The sequence below is a fragment of the Rhodotorula toruloides genome (genome assembly GCF_000320785.1).
Source record: "Rhodotorula toruloides NP11 unplaced genomic scaffold Scaffold28, whole genome shotgun sequence".
In the NCBI taxonomy this organism is placed as follows: Eukaryota; Fungi; Basidiomycota; class Microbotryomycetes; order Sporidiobolales; family Sporidiobolaceae; genus Rhodotorula; species Rhodotorula toruloides.
In genome coordinates, this window is record NW_015622988.1 from 133,690 (window position 1) to 155,064 (window position 21,375).

Sequence of the window (21,375 nt, forward strand, 5' to 3'; positions counted from 1 at the left end):
TCCCGGGTTCCTGTGTAGCTTCATCCGTCCGCAATCGCAGTCAAGCAGTCTCTCCCACGGATAAGACACGAGGAGAGCGTGTAGCGATTTTACATTTCCCACGAGAGGAGAGCGTGCAGGGTGCTAGCATGCAAAGAGGAGAGAGAGAGAAACAGCCGAGAGGATTCGAAAGAGGAAAACGTATTCTAGTCACGCGCCGAGGCTGCCTACACCTGCACCGTCCGCCCAAGCGCACCCGAGTTGAAGCGATCCATCGCACCTCCCCGTCCCCGACCCGCTCCTCCGCGTCCACCCCGTCCGCCACCGCGCCGCTCGCGCTGCTGCCCGTCCCTGCCGCCACGGTGATCTCCCCCGCCTTGTCCGTCACCGCGGACACCGTCGGCGCGCTGCTCGCCCTGCGAGAGCTTGGACTCGAGGTAGCGCTCTGACGAGTCGGTGAGCTGAGTCGCGCGGTCGACGAGCTGGAGCGCGAGGCGCTGGAGGTGCGAGAGCTCGCCGCCGTCTGCTGCGACCGATCCCGATGACGACGACGACGCGGCGTGGTGGAGGACGACGACGCCGGCGACCTGGTCGAGCGAGGCGGCGAGGGTCTCGTCCCAGATCATCTTGCTGACGATCGAGGTGGCGGTCGAGAGGGGGAGGTCGAAGATGGAGGCGAGGTGTGCGAGCGAGAGGGTCGAGTAGATGGACGAGTACGTGAAGAGGTATGTTCGGAGTCCCTCCTCCTGGATCTTGCGCGCGAGCATGTCCTTGACGTCCTTCTCGTTCGGCATCAAGCTCCACACCTTGATGGCGTGGATGAGCCCGACGCACTTTTGCCAGTCGCCCTGCTGGAGCGCCTTGGTCGCCTGCATGACGTGGTCGCGCTTGTTCTCGGGCGGTCCGACAAACACCTGGCGGTTCGCATAGTCGAGCATGCGGCGGAACGTGCGCGAGACGACCTTCTTCTTGAGCTGATCCGGGTCCGAGCCGGCCTGGGCCATGAGCGGGACCTCGAGCAACATGGACGAGACGAGGTAGACGACCTCGAGGAGCTCGAGGTTGATGTGCATGTGGAAGGGGACCTGGCGCTGGCGCTCGGCCTTTTCCTGCTCGGGCGTGAGGGTCGTGTAGCGCTGAGCCTGGACGCCCTGCGCGAGGAGCTCCTTGACGCGCTGGGTGGCGAAGATCTCCTGGAGGGTGGACTGGGCCTCGCGGATCAAGCCGAGGCGGAAGGCACACAAGCCGACCTGGACGACGGTGCGGTTGTAGAGGATCTGGGTCGAGACGTCCGCGTTTCCGACCGTGTCCTGGAGGTGCGACATGAGGAGCATGTCGCGCGCGGTGTAGTAGTCGTCGTGGAGGGCGTAGTGGTAGATGTGCGAGAGCATGGCGCGAGTGCGGAGGAGCGAGTTCTCCGTCTTGTAGAGGCGGATGCAGAGCGCGCGGACGAGCGCGAGCGCCGAGAACGACGACTCGGTCGAGGTGCCGACCTGGGACGCCCAGATGGTCGACTTGCTCGCGACCGAGGGCAGGCTCGCCTCGAGCGCGCGGGTGACGAGGTCCGGCTTGGAGTAGATGTGCTCGAGGCGGCGCATGACGGTGCGGTCGAGGTGTTCGCGCTCGCCCGTCTTCTCAAAGAGGACCTGGGCGCCGACGATCGTGGCGTAGATGACCTTCTCGTCCTTGAGGCGGTCGATGTACTCGCCCTGGTGCGGGTCGAGGTTCTGCAAGCTCTTCATGAACTCGTCGTCGAGGCGCTCGACGAGCGAGACGACGCTTCCCCTCACGACGACGACGGGCTCGTCCTGGCTGGGCGCACGCTCGACCTGGTCATCGTAGTCGGGCGCGTTCTCGCGAACGGCGTACGACGGGTCCTCCGTGAGGATCGCGACGAGCGCATCGAGCTGCTCCCTTGCGGCAGTCCACGACTCGAGCGGCATGTACGCCGAGGTAGCGAGGTTGTAGTCGAGGTGGGACGCAATGAGCGCAAGGATGACGCGGACCTTCTGGTAGGTAGTCGTGGCGACCTTGAGCAACCCCTCGAGGGTACGGATCTGCTCGCCGCGGTCCGTGTTCTTGCGTCCACGAGCCTCGAGAACCTGCGCGAGGGCCTTGTAGATCCCCTCCGAGGAGGTGGGCTCCTTGGCGCCCGCAGCGCCCTTGGCACCCTTCGCGCCGACCGTCTCGAACCCGTCGTCGTCGCCCTCCGCATCCGCCGCAACAGCCATCGGGCCCTTCTTCTTCGGCACGGACGCAGCCGCCGCAGCCGCAGCCGCCGCCACAGCTGGCGCATTGAGGGAGCGCTCAAACTCCTCCGGGTCGGCACGGTACTTGGCGAGCTGGGTCTCATGTTCGCGCTGGGCCTTCTTGACCTTTTGCTTCATCGAGTTGAGGGCCTTGGCGTTGGTCGCGTTCATCTTCTTGCGGTTCCCTTGGGCCGCGGCGACCATCTCGTCGAGCGAGGAGAGGACCTTGAAGAACCCGACGGGGATGGGCTCGGCCGTGTTGGTCTGCCGAGCGGCGAGGCGGACGAGCTTGTCAAACTCTGCGGGCGAGCATGTCAGTACGCTTGTCTTCGGATGTTAAACGTCACGCGACGCACCGTTCGAGATGGTGACCCAGTCGTTGATCTTTGCTCCGTTCTCGATCGTCTTGACACTCGCATCGACCTCATCCGCCCTCTTGCTCTTCGCACTCTTGACGACCTTGGCGCGCTCGTCGTCGCTCGAGTCGTCCGAGTCGGCCGCCGCGCCCTCGGAACGAAGGAAACGCGAACGAGCAGGCTTCTTGGTCTCCTGCTGCATCGGTTCCTCATCCGACTCGCTCTCCGACTCGTCCTCCGACTCGCTGTCCGAGTCGCTCGAGTCGCTGTCGCTCCCCGTCTTGCGGAGGAGGTTGCGCTTGGGCTTGGCGGCGGGCGCGGTCTTGGGCGCGGGCGCGTCAGACTCGGATTCCGATCCCGAGGAACGGAGCTCTTCCTCGTCGGACGAGGCGGACGACGAGCTGTCCGAGTCGGCGGCGCTGCGGAAGAAGGACGACACTGCGCGCCGAGTGGGAGAGGGGAGGGCGAGAGGTCAGTTCAGAGGTTCGCTGGAGAGGTATGCAGTGAGGAGTTCTCTGTAGTCCCAATCGCGCATACAGACACGCTTCCCAAGGAGTGCAGCGCGAGATGCCCGTTGTTCCTCTTTCATCAAGTCGCGCGGGCAGAGAGAGTGGTCGTCCCTGCGTCCCACCGCGCGCCAGTCCGTGCCGCACCCGCCCAGTGTCCTCAGAGAGTTCTCCATGAGTGTCTGTCCCATTCACAGCAGTCCCAGCGAGCTGTCGAGAGCGAGTTGGTGCGAGGGGAGATTTGGGCGGGTGGTGTGTCGCGAGGAGAAGACGCGAGCGAGCGGGAGTTTGACTGGGTTGGTGAGCTCACTTTCTGAGTTGTTGCCCTGTGCTTCTCGGTGTAGCAGTGCGGCTGTGAGTCGGTGAGCGAGAGAGGCGAGCGCGAGGTCCAGCTCAGCCAGCCCAAGACGACGATGCTCGCTCACCTTCACTCGCTCGTCTGTAGCTAGAATTAGCCAGGATGTTCACGCGCAGGGCTGCATCCACCGTGCGCACGTACGCCACCCAGGCATCCCAATCCGCCGTGCGTCTCCATCCCCCAGCGACAACGCCCGCACCAACCGACCCGCATCGCCCTCGCTCTCACTCCCTCGCGCGTGTGCTGACCATCCGTACTGTCACACAGGCTCCCCCCGTCCAGCTTCACGGTGAGCACGCAGTTGCAGGCGGAGGGCGAGGACGTGATGGGCCTCGGTTGCCGGTCACCACCACACCCCCTCGCTCTCCTCGGACACACACTCGCACGGCTGGGCTAGGGACTGACGGAACTCGCGTGGTGGTGCAGGACTCGCGGGCAAGTATGCGTCGGCGCTCTACACCGCTGCCGCCAAGAAGAAGTGCGTTTCACCTCGCTTTCCCTCCTATCTCACCGGTCTACTGTCGAGTCGTGCTCGAGGTGGCTAGTCGGGTTCACTCGAGCATGATGACGATAGTTCGGAGGACTGCCATGAGCGGAACTGACATGCAGCTCGTTCCGCTCGCAGCGCCCTCCAGCAGGTCGAGGCCGACCTCAAGGGTGTCCGTTCGACCATCGGCGCCGACGCCAAGATCCACGACTTCCTCTCGAACCCCGTCCTCTCGTCGTCGGACAAGCTCGCCGGCATCGATGCCTTGCTCAAGGCCGCCTCCCCCAAGGGCGCGTCGGACCTCACCCGCAACCTCTTCGTCGTGTTGAGCGAGAACGGCCGCCTGTACGAGACGGACAAGGTCATCGAGGGATTCGCCGAGTTGATGCAGGCCTACCGCGGCGAGGCAAAGATCACCATCACGTCTGCGCAGCCGCTCGACAAGGACGTCCAGAAGCGCCTCGAGGACGCCCTCAAGCAGTCCAAGGTCGCGTCCGAGGCCAAGAACGTCGTCTTCGAGTACAAGTCGAACGAGTCGGTTCTCGGTGGTCTCACGGTCGACTTTGGTGACCGCACCATCGACCTCTCGGTCGCCTCGCGCGTCTCGCGCCTCAACCAGCAGCTCGGTGGTGCGTCCGCGTCCCGTTCCCTCTTACTCTGTCCTGTACTGACTCGTTCGCGTTTGCAGAGGGCATCTAAGCGGGATTCTGGCGGGATAGACGAGCGCTGGATCCGTCGACTCGGAGGGGGTTATCCGTGAAAAGCACAGCCGTACAACTATGACCCGTCTCGCTCCGACTGGATCGCTCACGATGCTCTGGCTAATGAGGCTCGGAGGGGACTGCATGGCGGATCAGCGCTAGAGGGATGCGATGCCACGAGCCGCCTCTTTCGCTTTCTCTCTCCTCGCGCTCTTTTCTCCATCCTTCACGACGGCTCGCCATGTCGCACTCTCTCACTCGCCTCTGTTCGATGAACCACAGCGACATTGCCGCCTCGTCGTCAAGCCACGCGGTTCTCGCACGAGAGGGCTTTTCGCCGCACGACTTTGGCTCCTCGCTCGCTCTTCGTCTCTCTCCCTCCATTCCTCCTCGCTCTCGACGTGTTTCGCTTGGATGCGACGCTGGTTCGACGCTGCAGGCTGTTTGCAGGCGCAGGACTGGTGTTCGGTGACGAGCGAGGTCCTGGTCCGCTGGCCTCCTCTCCACGCTGCGCCTGCGAAGGTCGCTCCTCTCGTTGTCCTCGACCTCCTCTCGCCCTCGCTCTCTGCTCGAAACCTCTACAGACGCGACTCTGCAACGCCGTACTCATCCAGACTGGGCGGCTACTCTTTGGTGTGGGGCCAGCCGCCTCGATTGCTCCGCTGCTTGTCCCCCGCTCGACACCTCGATAAGCCCTCCTCACCTGCTACGACGCTGCACACCCTGCACAAGACTGGACACTCGCGGACTGGACTCAGGCTAGAGACCCACCCTATCGCCGCGCTTTCGGACGGACGGAAACGACACCCGCGAGATCATGGATCCTTCTTCGCCGCCCTCACTCGCGAAACACCTCTCGCCCTCGACTGCAGAAGCCCAGCAGCATCCACACGGATACGTAGACGATGCGGATAGGCTTGCGCAGCTTGGATACGAGCAGGGTGCGTTCAGCTGCCTTGGAGGGTCTCGTTCGTCTCGCTGATCTTGAAGGACGCCGCAGAGCTCACGCGTGGATGGTCTGCGCTCGAGAGCTTCGGTATATCCTTCTCCATCATCTCAATCGTGAGTCCCGCCCTTCAATCCTGCCGCGACAAAGTGATTTAACCCTCCTCCTCCTCCTCCTCCCGCTCCTCCCTCGCAGTGTACCGGCATCACGACCTCCTTCTCGCTGGGCCTGACGAACGGCGGACCTGGAGTCATGTCTATCGGATGGATCTGCGTCTCGGCAATGACCATGTATGTCCTCTTCGCGCTTGTGAAGCCAGGACAAGCCCGTGACCGCTTATCTCGTGCGCAGGTTCGTCGCGTTGTCGATGGCGGAGGTCGTATCGGCTATTCCGTCGGCTGCTGGACCCTACGCCTGGAGCTCAGTACTGGCGCGCGAGAGGTGGTCGCCGTGCGTTGCTTCCTCTCCCGCGATACCACATCTTTTCCGCTCATCTTGAAACGGGTCCAGGTTCGCCGCCTACTGCACCGGCTGGTTCAACTTTCTCGGTCAAGCAGGCGTGACGACCGCCATCGTCTTCGGCAACGCGACGTTCAGTGGGTCCTCTCTTCGCTCCTTTACAGCCGGAACCTGACCTTTTCCTTCCGCAGTCGCAACCGTCGCCGCCCTCCGCGGCTTTGTCATCACCGCCCCACGTGTAATCGGCATCCACGCCGCCCTCCTGATCTTCGCCGGTCTAGTAAACACCGTCGGGATCCGTTTCCTCGGCCACCTCAACCGCTTCTCGATCTTGATTCACTCGGTCGGAGTGTTCTCCATCTGCGTGGCGTTGCTTGCGAAGGCTCCGACGCATCAGACGGCGAGGGAGGTGTTTGCGACGTATCATGACGAGTCGGGGTGGGGAGAGAGGGCGAGCCCGGCGTATGTCGCCTTGACTGGGTGCGTTCTTCGTTCCTTCCTTGCGACTCTCGAGGACTGCACAGGCTTCCAAGATGCTGTTGCACAGGCCATGGGCTGATTCGCTGACTCCCTTGGCTCGACAGTATCCTCCTCGCGCAATTCACAATCACTGGTTCGTCACTGGCCTTTCTTCTCATGTTTTACTCAGCTGAACCGCTTCTGGCGGAATCGTAGGCTTCGACGCCAGCGCGCACATGGCGGAGGAGACGAAGGACGCTGGCCGTGCGGCCCCTATCGGTGTCATCATGTGCGTGTCGATTTCGCGCCTTCGTTCCGTCTTTACTCCGTGACTCTGCTTGCTTCCCCTGTCGGATGTGCCCCGACGACCGTGCGCCGGCTCATGGGAGCCGCTACTGACTCTCGGAACACCCAATGTTCGCAGGTCCGTCGGCGTCTCGACAGTCTTCGGCTTCTTCTACCTCGTCTCGCTCCTCTTCTCGATGCAAGGCTACGACAGCACCGTCGTCCCAGCAACCGGCCAGCCGGTCCTCCAGATCTTCGTCGACGTATTCGGCCAGAACGGAGGCACGGCCGCTGCGGCGATAATTATCTGTTGCATCACCCTTTGCGGCACATTCTCCGTCACTTCCAACTCGCGCATGTTCTACGCTTTCAGTCGCGACCGCGCCCTGTTCGGCTGGTTCGACCATGTCGATAAGCGGACGCAGGTGCCCGTGAGGACTGTCTGGCTCGCCGTACTCCTCGCCTTCTGCCTCGCGCTACCGTCATTGGGCTCGACAGTCGCGTATGTGGCAGTGACATCCATCGCCACGATGTACGTACGGTCTCTGGGCTTGTACGGCGCGACTATGGACGATCCCGAGCTGACCTTCCCAATTCCCCTCCTTCCAGCGGCTTATACATCTCCTACGTCCTCCCGATCGCTATCGGACTCGCTTTCGACCAGCACCGCTGCCGTGCAATCCGTGGGCCGTTCCACCTCGGCGCTTTCTCGAGGTCAGTTTCGGTTTCTGCGCTTCCTCGTCCTCTTCGCCTCGAAACGCTTCGCTTGCTCATCCTTTCGCTTGCAGGCCTTGTGCAATCATCGCGACTGGCTACGTCATCTTTATCACCGTCGTCTTCTGCCTGCCGACTATCAGCCCTGGTCCGTCGCCTCCCTTCGCTTTTTACCTTCCACCCAAATCGTCCTTCGTCTCCCCATTCAGCGAATCGCTGATCACTCGTCCTCACACATTCTAATCGACTCCCAGTCAACTCGCAAACGCTCAACTACGCCCCAGTCGCCGTCGGCATCGTCTTCCTCTACATCATAATTTCGTGGTTCGGCTGGGCCCGGCACTGGTTCCACGGTCCTCGACAGGGTACGTCTCGCTCTCTTCCTCCTCCGTTTGCATCCGTTGCATTCGTCCACACTCTCAAAGTCAACAACGCGAGCTGACTTGACCGCCCCCGATCCCGCAGAGGCGCTCAACTCCGTCACCGACGCAGCACTCAAGTTCGAGCCAGCCTTGACCGAAGACAAAGGCGTCGTCGGAGGCGGGAAGAGCGAGGCGGACCTGGCGGGCGGTACAAAGGTCCAGCAGGTGTTGACCAAGTGAGCGGGTTGTGCGAATCAGGGTGTCCGTCCTTCTCTTCCGTTGTTTGGAGTCTGTATCGGTTTCTCGGAGCCTCGTGACGATCATGACGTGTGCAAAGGATCTGTTTGAGTCGTGTGTGATGAGCTGGGTCTTGCAGGACGGACAGAATCTACAAAACGAGGGAGAGGGAACGACAGCAGAGAAAGCGAGCGCGGGAAGGAAAAGTCGTGAGAGGGGTACATCGATAGGAGAGCGCAATATGTGCGTGAAGGGTAGAACGGGGGGAGAGGCACGGACCGACGATACAGCAGACGAGATAAGTGACGGGTATGGGTGGAGCAGACTGAGGCGGACAGACAAGTGTGGGCGGGGTGATGGGTCAAGGGAGACATGAGAGAGAGCGCAAGTCAGACGTAAGACTGGGTGGAGAAGTAGGAGAGAGGCGGGGTCGGAAGCGAGGTCGAGCAGGCCTGCTGGTCGGACCTGCGGCGAAGGACGGCGAGTGAAGGACGGACTCCGCAGCTGGCGGCTGATACAGCGTCATGCGAGGGCGGTGCAGCTCGTGTCGGATACGGCTGCTGATGAGCGTGGGACGGGAGAGCGCAAGGGCGGCGGACAGGCGAGCGGTACAAGGGAGGACGGCGGATCTTCGGCGTGAGCGAGGCAGTCGACCGCTTCTTGAAATTGTTCTTGCTGCCCTTGTTCTGGGCGAGGGGCTGCGTTAGTGCCGAAGATTCGGAGGCAGGGCGCGAGGCAACTCACCGCGTTATCCTCGGAAGCCTGCAAAAAGTCGTTCTTGACGCATTCCTGGGAAAGTGGCGCAGCAACGTAGCCAGCCTGGAGCCTCTGCACGAGACTGAAGGTCAGCGGGGACATCACGAGGATCGGAGGTCGGCCGGACAAGCCGGCGCACCTGGCTGTCGACAGGAGCGAACGAGGTCAGCACAGGAATGAGGTGAAGGAAGGGCGAGCCACGCACGTAGAGAGCGAACTTCGCTGCGTAGACTGCTTGCTGGGTCGAGACGCTGTACTGTGCGCGACGGACGGGGAGGAGGTGGACGAAGGACGTCCCGAACGGGTCGCAGAGGTCGAGTCCTCCGTCTCCGAGTCGCTGTCGACGAGGTCGAGCACTTCGATCGGCCTCGAGCGTGGCAGCGGGATAGGGACGGGCGGTGTAGGCGAAGAAGGAGGCGGGAGGTGACGGGCGAGGCAAGGTATCGAACGGATCGGTGGGAGTTGGGGACGACGGGTCGCGTACATGGTCATCTGAGCGATGCGGCGGATGCTTGGTAGGCCCTCGAGGGGCAGCTGCGTAAATAGCACGATCCATGGGGAGAAGCAGGAAGGAGAGAGGGGCGGACGAGGTCGGCGAGAGCGCGCGAAGCGAGGCTCCTGTTCGGTCGGGCTGACCGCGTGATCGAGGCGATGCCTGTCAGAAGGACGAAGCGCAGACAAAGAGAGCGAACAGAGCGTCGAGCCAAGTTAGGAGGTTGTTGGCAGTGTGACTTGGTCGCGAACGGGTGCATTGCGGTCAGGGAACGGCTGGAGGCGGAACCTTGGTCGCTGGAGAGATGGGGCTGGCGACAGGTCGTACGCGAGACTGGAAGAGACTGTTGGTGAAAATCGAGAGGGACGGGCGGGTCGAGCCGGCGGAAGAAGAGCGTCGCCGTCTGCCGGCTGCGAACGCCGCTGCCGCTGCCGCTGCCGCCGCCTTCGCCGCTTCTCGCTCGCGAGCCACCTCGAGCTCCCGTAAGACCGAGCGAGCGCCGCGAAGGCAGACCTCGGCGCGCTCCTCACTACCTTCCTGACCGTATTCGAGCAGCTCCTCCACGCTCGTGCAAAGCGAGTAGTGGTCGTCGAGGGCAACTTGGGCGGCCTGCGCCAAGGCGGTCGACATGCCGCGCATCTTGACGAGCGGCAGACCGGTCGCTTCGGAAGTCGTGCGAGTGATGCTGACGATGACAGGGAGGTGCGGTCGTGTGGCGGAAGACGGGATAACGAGAGTGCAGCCACCGAGCGCCCCAGGCGCGAGTGCGGGGTCTTGCATCTCAGAGTCGTCCCGTTCAATCGGCGAGAGCAAGGATGTCGCCGAACCCCTTCGCCCTTGCTTCGCTTCTCCGTCTTCGCCAGCCGCCTTTGTCGCAACTCGGAGCACGCTCCGCCACAAACCAGAACCATTCGCTCCGATCTCTTCCGACGTCCTCTGCTGGTCCAGACGATCCCGTCCAGACTCAGGCGGCGGGGCGTCAAAGTCGAGCCGCCAGGCATCCGGGTCAACGTTCTCCACCTCGAGGCTGAACCTGCCCTTGCCGAACGTCCCGCCGAAGAAGCGCACTCTCGCCTCGTGCCCATCGTCTCGCGAGTCATCCGCGACGGTGAAGATGACGCGGTACCTGCCCGCCTGCGCGTCAAAGTCCTCCTCACGGACGTGTATCCGGCCGCACGAGCGAACGATATGCGGTGCGAAGCCGTGCGTCGCGAGGAAGCGGCCGATGGAGGCGATCGAAAGCGGGAGGTGCAGGGAGAGCTGATTGACAGTCGTCTGCGGCAGGTTGTATCCGGGAGAGGCATGGACGACCATTGAGACGGCGAGTCCTGGGCCTTGGAAGTGCGGCCGCATGACGGAACCGCGCTTTGGTGCAGGTCCGCGGGTGCGCTCGCTGTCTTGGATGAAGGGCGGGTAGAAAGCAGGACCTTCTGTCGAGCCAGTCGCAGAGGTGTAGTTTGAGATGGCGTGTACGAGAGGTGGAGGCACTGGGTGAAGCTGTGCAGCTGTGAGAGCGCCAATGTGGGTTGCGGATCCGAGCAGCTGTGGTCGCTGAGGAGGGGAGGAGGCATCGTCGCTGGCAAAGGACGGGAGAGGCGGGAGCGGGATTGTACCGAGGAGAGCGCTACTGCTGAGAGGCGCTATTGATCGCGTGCGCCGGTGTGCTGGTCGTGGCGGCGGCGAGGGAATCTCGGAAGGAGGAGGAGGACAGGGTTCGAAGTCGGGTGCTTGAGGGAGCGAACGGAGAGCGAAAGCGTTGATGTGAATGGTCGTACGAGTGCCGGTCCGTGGGATGAGCGGATCTTCGACTGAGGTGCTGGCGATGTAGGAGGTATTACTGCGTTTCCCCGGTCGATCATCCTCGGCCCAAGTCGTGACGATGCAGGCGTCGCGGCTCGATACAAGGTTGCTCTTGATGGTCAGGTGGGCGAGACTGCAAGCATGAGAGTCAGCGGAGAGTTGCTGATTGAGGAGGACGCCAGACAGACGAGTCGGTCTCGCTCAGGTGCTGGATCACCTGACTCTTCGCGCTGTCGAGCCGAGGGTCCCACACCGCTCGTGCACCGAGAGAGGCGATGGTAGCGCTGCAAGAAAGAAGATAAGCGGGTAGTTCGCGCTTTGATGGGAGAATCAGACGAACATAACGTCCTCTCGCCGCCAACTCCCCTCAATCCAGCCTTCGCCTCGGAAGAACGGGAGCGCTTCGTCTGCCCTCAGCCCTCGACTCGCAGGTCCCGTTGACAGGCGCTGGCCAGTCGAGCCGTCGAAGCGCGAGGACCTTCGAGAGAGGTTCAAGCGACTGTCTCCGGGCGTCCCGAACGTGCCGCTCTGCCTGAGCTGCTCTTGAGGCGCGGCTGTGGATACTGGCGCGCCGTTCGTGCCCAGCACGTCCTGCGCTCGGCCGTGAAAGATGCGGACCTCGCTCGTCGTGGTCTGGAACTCCCATCCGTGCGCTTCGAGGTTCGCGATGATGCACTGCACAATGGAATTAGTTTCTGCTGCAGTCGAGGTGGTAGCCAGCAACGCACGCCTTGTCCCCCCTCACTCCCTTCCCCACCTGAGGTGGGCCCGTCCACCTGGTCTGCAAGCCGTTTCACACGATCGAGCGCCTCCCGCGCAGCCTTGGCATGGCGATGAAGCTCGGTTTGAGGTGTACGAGACGCCGGTTGGCCTAGCGAGGCGCCGTGGAGAAGGGCAGGGCTGTTTGAGATGGACGCGCGAGGAGGAGGGTAGACGGGCTGCTCGAGCGGGGCGTGGATGGGCGGCGTCGCAAGCATACAACAAAGTAGTTCTAAGCTGGAGCAGGCAGTACGAAAGCGATTCAGCGAGGTTGCCCGGGAGGCAAGATGTCAACCTGCGGAGTTCACTCTTCTCCTCGCTCTCACAACTGCTGAAGCGTTTCCTTTGACGGTCCTAGCCGTGGAATGCGATACAGTGCACTGAGAGTGTCTATGCGGCGGCATTCTACTCGTCCTCCTTCTTGCACGCCCCCTTGAAGTCTCCAAACAGCTCCATCCGCCGCGCAACGAACTTGGCAAAGTCATCCATCTTGCACGTCCCGCCTGGTCCGTCGTTGCACTCGATTTGCTGCGGTGCGCCGTTGACGAGGACCCGAATAAACTCCTCCTTGAGCGGCTTGTCCTCGTCCCCTCGCGAGAGGTGGAAGGCGTCTGCGAAGCGGGACGTCCAGCTTCGAGGCGATGCGGCGAGCTCGTCTTGTGCATCGCAGCTCAAGCGTTCGATGGCGACGTGACCGAGGAACGGAAGGAGGTGCGACGTCTTCCATATCCGGTCCTTCGGCATGCGATCGGTCGGCAGCTCCTCCGTCGAAGTATTCCACAAGCCGAGGGCGACGAGAGCGACGGGAGGCTCTTCTCGGTGGGTGAAGTAGGGGAAGAGAAGCTGGGTGTGGGTCGCGTCAGGCGGGAGTTCAGGTGCCGGAAGTTTCGCGCCGGTAGTCGAGACGTTCGGGTGCGGGTGAGGCGGGCCGTAGGCGGAGAGGAGGTTGTGCGCCGAGACATTGAGCCACTGCGCGCCGAGGTAAGGGCTGACGTCGGTGCCGTACCCGACCTGCACGACGGAACCCGTCAGACTTCCTGCGAGCGTCAAGAAACTGCTCGGCGTACCATATAGTGGTACAGCAGATCGTTCCAGTAGCCAAAGCTCCGGAAGTCGTCCGGCGTGAAGAGCTCAGTCGAGCAGAACGGCGAGGAGCGGGACTTGGAGATCTGCGACGGATCGCCTGTCAGCGAGGCAAGGTGCCGAAGGAGGGGGCGCACGCACCACAGTCTCGTATCCGCACATCATCTGCATCGCGATCACGTCCTCCAGCTGGAAGTCGAAACCAGGCGCAAAGCCGTTCAAGCGCTCAAGAGCTGGCGGACCGTAGACCTCAAGCCATTCTTGCGCCTTGGGCTTTCCCGTCTCCTTCGTGAAGCGGTCACAGATCTTGTGCGGCGTGAGCGAGTCGGCCCAGCTCGCATTCTTGTTGTCGACGCGGACGAGCTGGACGACGTCTCCGTCGCCCTCGCCCTCGTGTCCCTCCTGCCACGACGGGAACGCTCCGCGGACCCAGGCCTTGCTCGTCTCGACGTCACGGCTTGAGGACGCCGACCAGACTTTGAACGGCGGCTTCTTGTGCCCCTTCTTCCCCTTCTTGTCCTTCGACTTCTTCTCCTTGCCCAAATCCGCCGGCGGCAACAGCTTGCCGTACAACTTCCTGAACCGTTTCCCAAACTCTTCCGCGTCCTCCTTGCCAGGAGGTGTGATCTTCTCGAGGTTGTCGTCGTTGATGAGGCTCTTCCAGTGCGCGAGGAAAGCGAGAGGCGAGTTCGAGGGGATCGAGACGCCCTTCTTCTGCGCCTTCTTGACGCGCTCGATGAACGGCTCCATGTAGTCATCGAATTCATCGTCATTGGCGTAGATGGACGAGTGTCGCATGAGGAATGCCGCTGCGGTGACGGCGCAAGTGGGAGGAGGGCGGATGTCGGCATAGGGAGCGTCGTGGTACGGCGCGATGCTGTTGCGCTCGGGTCAGCTGCTTTCTCGCAAGTCGTAGAGGGGCTGATCGCACCCGCTCATGTGGTCCAGCGGGTTGAACGGTCCATCTGCCGGACAAAGGAGATCAGCGAACGACGTCATGCGAGTGCTGAGAAGGAGCGCACGAGGGATCTTGGGCAGGCCAGAGAAGCCTGTGGGAATGGATTCGCGTCAGTTGAGCTCCATAGCGAAGCCTGCGAGGCGCTGTCGGCTGAGATGGAGCGTACTCGATGGCGGGTTCGCCAAGACGACCTGGGAGCCGGTTCCAACGGGCGAGGCAGCGGCCAGTGAGGCGGATAGCAGCAGTCCAGCCTCTAGCAAGACCATCGTGGCAGCACAGCAGCAGAAGAGGGAGACTTCGGAATGAAGAGCGAGACGGCCTTCTCCACCGAGCGCTGTCGTCCGAGTCGCAGCGCTTCCTTCGAGCCCGCAGGACACTCTGGCAAGACGAGAGCGCAGTTTCGTAGCACTACGGCCCAACTTTCCTCGATTGCAACCTTTTACGGATGAACTCGGCGTCGAATGGACCTGGGTGCGTTCCCGCTGAACGCAAGCGAGCAAGTCTCATCCTCATTTCCTCTCTCCTTCCGGCTAGAGCTTCGTACAATCCAGCCCCGAAGCGGTCGCCGCGGACGAGGGCGGCGGCGTCCGAGAGGATGGCGTGCGAGATGGTGTAGCCCGGAGCGAGACCGGATCCCTCCTGCGAAGGCTTCGGCTGCTCCGCCATCAAGACCGGGTAGAGCTCGAGGTTGTCGACATGCTTGTAGATGCGGCAAGCGGTCTCGGCGGTGTCCTTGTCCGGGTTCCACCCGGTGAAGTCCGTGTACTCCTTGAGGCCGAGCGTGCGGCGGGACTCGATGAGCGACGCGACTTGCCAGGTGTTCCTCGCCGCGACCACGCCCGTCCTGTCAATGACCGCGAAGACGTCGAGGATGGTCGAACCGTTGTGACATCTCAGAAGGTACGCCTGAGCTCCTTAATCCACTCGTAGTCGCGCGCGCGTTTCGAAAAGCCGACAGCGGGCCCGCAGACAGCCATCATCACCGTGGTAGCCGTCAACGACTTGCCGCTTTCAGCCCTTCGAGCGGGCGCCCTGTACTCCACCCACTCCGGGTAGAAGCCTGCGCACTCCCAGTCGATGATGGCGACTATTTCCGGTTTTCCCTCGTTCTCCGATACTAGGATGTTCGCGGCGTGGATGTCGCCGTGGATGAAGACGAGCGGGGCGGATCGGTCGAGATGCGCGTCGATAGTAGCCCACCCTTCCGGGGTGTTGCCTTGTTTGCAAAGGTAGCGCGGGCGAAGATAGTTGTCGATCAAAGCGCTCGTCGAAGCCGTTGCCCCGAGTTGGCGGACTTTCGCGTTGTCTTCGCGGCATCTGAAGGCGAAAAGGTTGCTGCCGTCGAGACTGCCCATAGCGGCTCCTTCGGGCGCGACGAGCGAGTGCAGTTCATCAAGCATGCGCCGCAGTTGCGCAGAGATCGTCGAAAGGCCATCCGAGCCCAATTTCGGCGCCGCCCAGTGGAGCGCCTCGCCTTCGATATACTCGAGATAGATGTAGGTTGCGACGCCTTCGCGCACAACGCCGTAGACCTGCTGACGAGAGTTCATCAGCGAATGTTCGCAGCGCAGGCGTTCTAAGGACTCGCCTGCGGAACCGGTATCGTGGTCTTCGCTCGAACGAACACCGTCATCTCGGCTTCCGACTTGGTGATACCTGGTCCGCCTTTGACAACCATACTGGTCCCAGCATATCGGATCTTCCAGACAGTGTCCCCCATCGACTCCTGCAGCACCTCACCCGCAAGGCGAACGTAAGAAGGTCGCGGAAGTGGGAAGTGGCAGCTCGCTCCCGGGATGGGCAGCAGCTCATGAGGCGGGACGGGGCATTGGTCGACTTCGGAGTGAAGCTCCCTGGGAGCGTGGCTGTCGTCTGCAGGCGGCGGCGACTGAGTGCGGGATCGTATCGGGGAAGAAGGCGCGAAGGAGGCGGACGCCGGTAGCGGCGATGTATCGCTGTGCAAGAAAACTATCTTTGCCAGCCATGGCAGGACGCCCAGGACTTCGGACAGCATGGTCGCGGTGAAGGAGGAAGAGGAATGTGGTCCGACTGATGAAGACGATGAGGGGACGTCACCGTGCAAAGGCTAAGGGGAGCGGTGGCAGCGCCGTTGTGCAAAGCAATCGCTTCCGGCCATTCGCAGCCGAGTCGAGCAGTGTGCACAGCGGGTAAGAGGGAGAAGGGAGGCTTGGAAGCCATCGTTCGTCCGCACTCGTCCGCACTCGAGTAACCTTAGTACGTCTGTGATGAACCGCCTGCAATTGCGCATGAATCCTCGGGATTCGGCAGGGAAATGAAGTATCACAGAGCGACGTGGAGCGTTCCAAAGTGCCGGTTCAAAATTCAAAGGAAGAGAGCGCCCCGCGCATATCCGCAATCCACTCGTAGTCGACCGTGTCGTCAGAAAAGCCTGTCGCGCGTCCGCAGACAGTCTTCATCAAGGCGGTCGCCATTGTGCAGGCATCGGCTCTGCGCTCCACGGCGGGATACTCCATCCACTCGGGGTAATACCCGGCCATTTCCCAGTCAAGGAGACCGACAATCCTCGAGCAGCCGTCTTGCCCAGTCACGATGAGGATGTTCGCTTCGTGGATGTCGCCGTGGATGAAGACGAGCGGGGCGGATATATCGAGGTGCGCCTCTACCTCGCGCCAGGCTTGTTCGGTGGGGTTCTCGCAGGTGAGGTAGCGCGAATGAAGGTAGTCGATAAGAGCGGCTGAGGTTGTCGGTAGTCCGATTTCGCGCAAAGCCGTGTTGTCCTGACGAGGAGAGAGGGCAAAAGTATTGCCGTCGAGGCTGCCGATGGCGGTACCTGGCGGCGCCGCGAGCGCGTGCAACTCGTCGAGCATCTGGCTGAGCTGCTGGCAGATCGAGTCGACGAAGGCCGGGTCGGGCTCGTCGAAGAGGTGGTTCAGCGGCGTGCCCTCGATATACTCGAAGAAGATGAACGTCGAGTCGCCATCCTGTACAACGCCGTACACCTGTTGCGAAGGAGGCGTGTGAGCAGGTCGGCCGAGCTTTACGGCGCGACTGAGCGGGAGACGCGCCTTTGGAACAGGTATCGTCGTTCGCGCTCGTACAAACTCCGTCGTCTCAGCTTCTGACTTGGTGATATTCGGTCCACCTTTGAGGATCATTCTGTTGCCCTGGTAGTCGACTTTCCAGACACCGTTACCCAAGAAGCCCTGCAGTAACTCGCCATTCCTCCGAGCGTACGATGGTTGCGGAAGGGGGAAGGGACAACTTGCGCCCGGGACCGGTAGTAGCTGGTCGGGGTGGATGGGAAGATGGTCTTCGCCGGAATGGGCGTCGTCAGGAGGCGGCGGCGAGTGGCGGCGAGAAGGCAAAGGAGAAGGAGACCTTGATGGCGGCGCTGTGAAGGGCAACGACCGCTGCGATGCTATAGTGGAGGGTAGCACGAGCGACAACAACGCCTCGAGAGGGGGAGACAGCACGCTCAGGAGATCGGAGAGCATGCTCGCTGCTAGGGAGCAAGTGAACGGGGTGCGTTGACTGATGAAGGGGAGACGGATCCGCTCGACCAGGACAGCCAAAGAGGTCAGCTGGCGTTCCGTAGGCAGTTTAAATCGGATCCGTGCAGCGGTTGCCAAGCAGGGTGAAAGGGCTGAGCGGGAGAGTGAGGAGGTCGAGGGAGAGGCGGAAAGGCTGCTGGCAAGCTCACGACTCGCGAGATAGAGACTTGGACACTGTTCACGTATAGTATGCAGGATAACGTCTATCAGGTTGCGGAACAGGCGCAAAGATTAGGCGGTCCCATTGGTCTTTTCCGACTCTTCCTCCTCGAGCGTCATGATCCTCAGCGTGACAGCGTCGGGGCTGGCGCTCACGACCTCCACCCTGTGATATGGCAACAGTCAGCGACTCTGACGGCAGAGCAGGACGGCGTGGAAAGCGTACCTCGTCAAGTCCATCGTCTTAACCGTTGCCTCGAACGTCCGGAAACGCTCGAGCGGCTGGCCCGTCGCGACACCAAGTGTCTTGCAGCCTGCCGCCAAGCCAGACTTGAGCCCTGAAGGCGCATCCTCGACGACGAGGATGTCGGAAGGCTCGAAGGCGGCGCCAGGAAGTTGTCGGAGCTCTGCGGTCGAGAGCTGTTAACCTGAGCTGCTGCGGGGCGGCAAGGGCGGCATGACGCACCGTCCAAGCCCTTCAAGTACGGCTCAGGGTGAGGCTTGCCGTGCGTGACATCGTTTGCGGTGACGAGGAAAGGCAGCGCGGGAGGTTCTGCGCCGATCTCGCCCGTCTTGAGCGCCGAAGATGCGTAGGTGCGAGTAGCTGCAATCAAGAGTTCAGCGACCGTCGCAAGCAGAGAACGGAGGAGGCTGCATGGCTCACCACTCGTGCAGATGCCCCATCGCGCTCCGCCGGCCCGCAACGCATCAAGCAACTCCTTCGCGCCCGGCAGCCGCTCAATTCCCTTTCCTCCAGCCTCGTGCATTAGCCGGCCGTTCTCGGCGATGAGCCACTCGAGCTTGTTGACCGAGTTGACGAGCTCTTCTTCCGAGAGCGAGGTGCCGGGGACGGGGACGCGCTGGAATCGCTTGATGTTGTCCTGGGTTCGGACGCCTGCAGGAGAACAGGAAGCCGTGTGAGTGCACGTACTTCAAGAAGCGCAGCGGGTGCTAGCGGATTGGAGAAGGGAGCCAAGGGAGAAATACCAGAAGGAACGGAAACGCACCGTGCGAATGCTGGAAGAACTCGGACGGCTCGATGCCCTGCTCGTGGCACCAGTCGCCCATCGTCTTCTCCACCTGTGCATCCGAACGACGCCAGGAAGTGTCAGCATCCTTCAGGTGGAAGTGGGCTAGGGAGGGAGATTGGACGCACGGCAGGTGTCGAGTCGACTAGGGTGCCGTCCCTGTGCGTCGAAAATGCGGTGCAGAATGTCAGCTGCCGTCAAGAGGGACGGCGAGGCGACCCGAAGCCTCCGAACGTGAGACGAGTCGCGCGCACATGTCGAAGAGGAGGCCCTTGACGGTGATTTCGACGGGCATGGCTGTGGTCTAAGGTATTCTAGCGAGAGTCTGAACGCGTCTATGAGCCCGCAAGCGGAGGTTGAGCGACTTCGAGGTGTTCGAAATGATGAAGAGCAGCGCGAGCGAGTTGGCTTCGTCCACACACGGTCTGCTCGGCTGCTGAGGGCTTGCTGGGGCTGCAGAGACTGCTCAGAGTGCTTGCCGTGCCAGCCGAACCGATCCAGCGCGCCAGCGCATCCGCCTGCACCCCCTCACCGCTTTGTTCCTTCCCGGCCGGACTTCGATGCCTCGACGAGCGCCCACAACACCGTCGCGCTCGTCGACGGGGTCCAGCACCCCCTCAGAGGACTCTGCGGATGGAACGCTGCGAAAGGACGTCGGAGATGCGGTTGTTGGCGAGGAGGAGCAGTTGGCCGTTGGATGTCGGGAAGAGGAGTATTACAGGAGCATGATGCCCGGCTGGCGGTTCTGGATCCGACAGAAGCTCATGCAGAGGCTGAGTAAGGAGATGGACACGCTGCAGGGCATCCAGGTGCGTCGCTTCTTCCTCTTCGTCTCGCACGCACCGCCGACGCTGAGCGTTACGCAACCCAGACTCGCTGGCGGACGCCCTTCCGAGACGAGTACTTTGTCAAAACGAGTCTGCTGGGAACGCACACGTGAGCTGAAGTGCATTCGCGGAGACATTGTTCGGTATGAGAACTCACTCGCAGTTCTCGTTTGCGCCTCACGCAGCTTCTTCATGATCTTCCTGCCGCTCTGGTACTGGTTCGGCGACGCTCACATTGGTAGGGGGTGCGTCGGCTCCTCCTTCAACTGCCCGAAACGTTCCGCTGACTTTCGTTTATCCGCAGGCTTCTGCACGTCCTCGCTATCGGTAGGCAGCCCATCCCTCTTGCAACTAGCCAGCTCACAGCTCCTGACCCCTTCGCGACGTCTCGCAGGCGCCTACGTCACGTCAGTCGCGAAAGACGCCTTCTCCGTCCCGCGCCCATACTCCCCTCCAGTCGTCCGTCTCTCCGTCGGTTCGCACGCTCTCGAATACGGCTTCCCCTCTACACACTCGTCAAACGCGTGCTCGATGGCGCTCTTCTTCGCGGGTCTGGTGCTGGATAGGTGGGAAGGGCACTGGGCGATCTCGGCTGGAGCGGTCGGATTCGCCGCTTTCTTCGCTTGGAGCGTCACGTTTGGAAGGCTCTACACCGGCATGGTGCGTCGTCCGCCTATTTCGTAGCAGATTGAGCGACCGCTGACACTGCTTCCCCTCAGCACTCGATGACAGACGTCGCAGTCGGCTCACTCATTGGCATCCTCATCTTCACACTCCACCGCGCCATCCTACCCGTCGTCGACCCTCTTATCTTCGGCACGACCTGGAAGGCGACGCTCGCCTCTATTCCGATCTTGCTTGCGCTCGTTACCTTCCATCCCGAGGTGAGTCGCGAACAAGCTTGACCAAGCGCGAATGCCTCGCCTCTTGGTCTGCGAGCCGCGAGATACTCACTCCCCTGTAAATACCCGCAGCCGGCCGAAGAATGCCCCTGCTTCGAAGACGCCGTCGCTTTCCTCTCGGTCGTTCAAGGTGTCACCATGCGCGATGCCTACTGGCCCGAAGGATTCGCGAGCACGACGTACGGCCACGAGTGGCGGAGCGGAAGCGAAGTCGGGGTGTGGGCTGCGTCTGTTCTGCTCAAGCTGGTCGTTGGTGCGTCAAGCTTCCTCCGCCTTTGCTGGGATTCTCGCTGACACGGAGACGTATCGGTCTGACAGGCATCTCGACTATCCTTGTTTGGCGCATCGTCGCGAAGCAGGTCTGCCATCTCGTCCTACCGCCGCTCTTCCGCTTCTTCGCGCCGCTCATTCGGCTGCCGCGGCGTGGGTACAAGCCGGCGACCGAGTGTGCGTTATTCAGTCACACAATTTGCTCTACGAAGCAATCCGCTGACGTAGCTTGCCAATTGTTTCGCAGATGAGGCTTACCCTCCGACGACCTCGCTCGACCCGGTCCCTTCGATTCTCGATCTCCCCTCCCTCGTGGACGAAGCCGAAGTCTCGCCCAGCCTCTCGCGCGGCGCGACCTCTTCGCTCTCCTCATCCCTCTCAAACGGCAAAGACCTGCGCAACCGCTCGTCCTTCGCTCCTCCCCCTCCCGGCTCACTCGAGGCTCCTCCGCTCCACAAATCAGGCGGAACAGCCGCCTCTCCTCACCGCTCGTCGCTCTCGAATGGCGCAGCAGAAGAGTCGGGACACCTCGACGCGGACGTCTTGACCAAGGTCGTGGTGTACAGCGGGATCGGGTGGCTCGCCAGCGCAGGTATCCCGGGGGCGTTTGAGCTGTACGGCTGGTCAGTGCGGTGAGGGGAAGCTATTGCATCTGTCCGTACTAGCGTGTTATCCATAAATCGTAGCCGCCTGCGAACAGTGAGGAGAG

General features: G+C 62.1%; 10 protein-coding genes across 10 annotated transcripts; 3 read left to right on the forward strand and 7 right to left on the reverse strand.

Moving 5' to 3' along the window:
- Positions 1-206: 206 nt before the first annotated feature.
- On the reverse strand, positions 207-3,401 carry RHTO_04426 (translation initiation factor eIF-3 subunit 8; the record flags this gene model as incomplete). The annotated part of the gene is made up of 3 exons (XM_016418092.1): positions 207-2,527; positions 2,585-3,022; position 3,401. Coding segments are annotated over 3 exons (2,760 nt in total).
- Positions 3,402-3,550: 149 nt separating this feature from the next.
- RHTO_04427 (ATP synthase oligomycin sensitivity conferral) lies at positions 3,551-4,634 on the forward strand (the record flags this gene model as incomplete). Its single annotated transcript, XM_016418093.1, has 5 exons — positions 3,551-3,613; positions 3,716-3,737; positions 3,875-3,926; positions 4,074-4,564; positions 4,624-4,634. The coding sequence occupies 5 exons, from the start codon at positions 3,551-3,553 to the stop codon at positions 4,632-4,634; spliced, it is 639 nt and encodes a 212-aa protein (XP_016270545.1).
- Positions 4,635-5,453: 819 nt separating this feature from the next.
- RHTO_04428 (amino acid transmembrane transporter) lies at positions 5,454-8,101 on the forward strand (the record flags this gene model as incomplete). Its single annotated transcript, XM_016418094.1, has 13 exons — positions 5,454-5,577; positions 5,637-5,698; positions 5,778-5,872; positions 5,934-6,032; positions 6,093-6,178; positions 6,233-6,521; positions 6,626-6,654; positions 6,717-6,789; positions 6,925-7,317; positions 7,395-7,499; positions 7,574-7,647; positions 7,754-7,864; positions 7,965-8,101. 13 exons carry the CDS (start codon positions 5,454-5,456, stop codon positions 8,099-8,101), a joined length of 1,677 nt encoding a protein of 558 aa, XP_016270546.1.
- Positions 8,102-8,487: 386 nt separating this feature from the next.
- Positions 8,488-9,410, reverse strand: RHTO_04429 (uncharacterized protein; the record flags this gene model as incomplete). Its single annotated transcript, XM_016418095.1, has 3 exons — positions 8,488-8,784; positions 8,843-8,926; positions 9,060-9,410. The coding sequence occupies 3 exons, from the start codon at positions 9,408-9,410 to the stop codon at positions 8,488-8,490; spliced, it is 732 nt and encodes a 243-aa protein (XP_016270547.1).
- Positions 9,411-9,611: 201 nt separating this feature from the next.
- RHTO_04430 (START-like domain protein) lies at positions 9,612-12,124 on the reverse strand (the record flags this gene model as incomplete). Its single annotated transcript, XM_016418096.1, has 4 exons — positions 9,612-11,280; positions 11,336-11,431; positions 11,488-11,822; positions 11,876-12,124. The coding sequence occupies 4 exons, from the start codon at positions 12,122-12,124 to the stop codon at positions 9,612-9,614; spliced, it is 2,349 nt and encodes a 782-aa protein (XP_016270548.1).
- A 187-nt stretch (positions 12,125-12,311) lies between these two features.
- On the reverse strand, positions 12,312-13,928 carry RHTO_04431 (protein of histidine phosphatase superfamily, clade-2; the record flags this gene model as incomplete). Its single annotated transcript, XM_016418097.1, has 4 exons — positions 12,312-12,917; positions 12,974-13,075; positions 13,131-13,866; positions 13,921-13,928. The coding sequence occupies 4 exons, from the start codon at positions 13,926-13,928 to the stop codon at positions 12,312-12,314; spliced, it is 1,452 nt and encodes a 483-aa protein (XP_016270549.1).
- Positions 13,929-14,355: 427 nt separating this feature from the next.
- On the reverse strand, positions 14,356-15,961 carry RHTO_04432 (heme peroxidase; the record flags this gene model as incomplete). Its single annotated transcript, XM_016418098.1, has 3 exons — positions 14,356-14,791; positions 14,872-15,479; positions 15,536-15,961. The coding sequence occupies 3 exons, from the start codon at positions 15,959-15,961 to the stop codon at positions 14,356-14,358; spliced, it is 1,470 nt and encodes a 489-aa protein (XP_016270550.1).
- Positions 15,962-16,283: 322 nt separating this feature from the next.
- Positions 16,284-17,084, reverse strand: RHTO_04433 (serine threonine protein kinase; the record flags this gene model as incomplete). Its single annotated transcript, XM_016418099.1, has 2 exons — positions 16,284-16,928; positions 17,028-17,084. 2 exons carry the CDS (start codon positions 17,082-17,084, stop codon positions 16,284-16,286), a joined length of 702 nt encoding a protein of 233 aa, XP_016270551.1.
- Positions 17,085-17,711: 627 nt separating this feature from the next.
- On the reverse strand, positions 17,712-18,962 carry RHTO_04434 (2-deoxyglucose-6-phosphatase; the record flags this gene model as incomplete). The annotated part of the gene is made up of 7 exons (XM_016418100.1): positions 17,712-17,805; positions 17,866-18,046; positions 18,106-18,243; positions 18,304-18,534; positions 18,647-18,719; positions 18,796-18,826; positions 18,922-18,962. 7 exons carry the CDS (start codon positions 18,960-18,962, stop codon positions 17,712-17,714), a joined length of 789 nt encoding a protein of 262 aa, XP_016270552.1.
- A 265-nt stretch (positions 18,963-19,227) lies between these two features.
- Positions 19,228-21,302, forward strand: RHTO_04435 (sphingosine-1-phosphate phosphatase 1; the record flags this gene model as incomplete). The annotated part of the gene is made up of 9 exons (XM_016418101.1): positions 19,228-19,476; positions 19,539-19,603; positions 19,680-19,739; positions 19,799-19,821; positions 19,889-20,154; positions 20,214-20,378; positions 20,469-20,649; positions 20,715-20,843; positions 20,914-21,302. The coding sequence occupies 9 exons, from the start codon at positions 19,228-19,230 to the stop codon at positions 21,300-21,302; spliced, it is 1,527 nt and encodes a 508-aa protein (XP_016270553.1).
- Between the last annotated feature and the right edge of the window lie 73 nt (positions 21,303-21,375).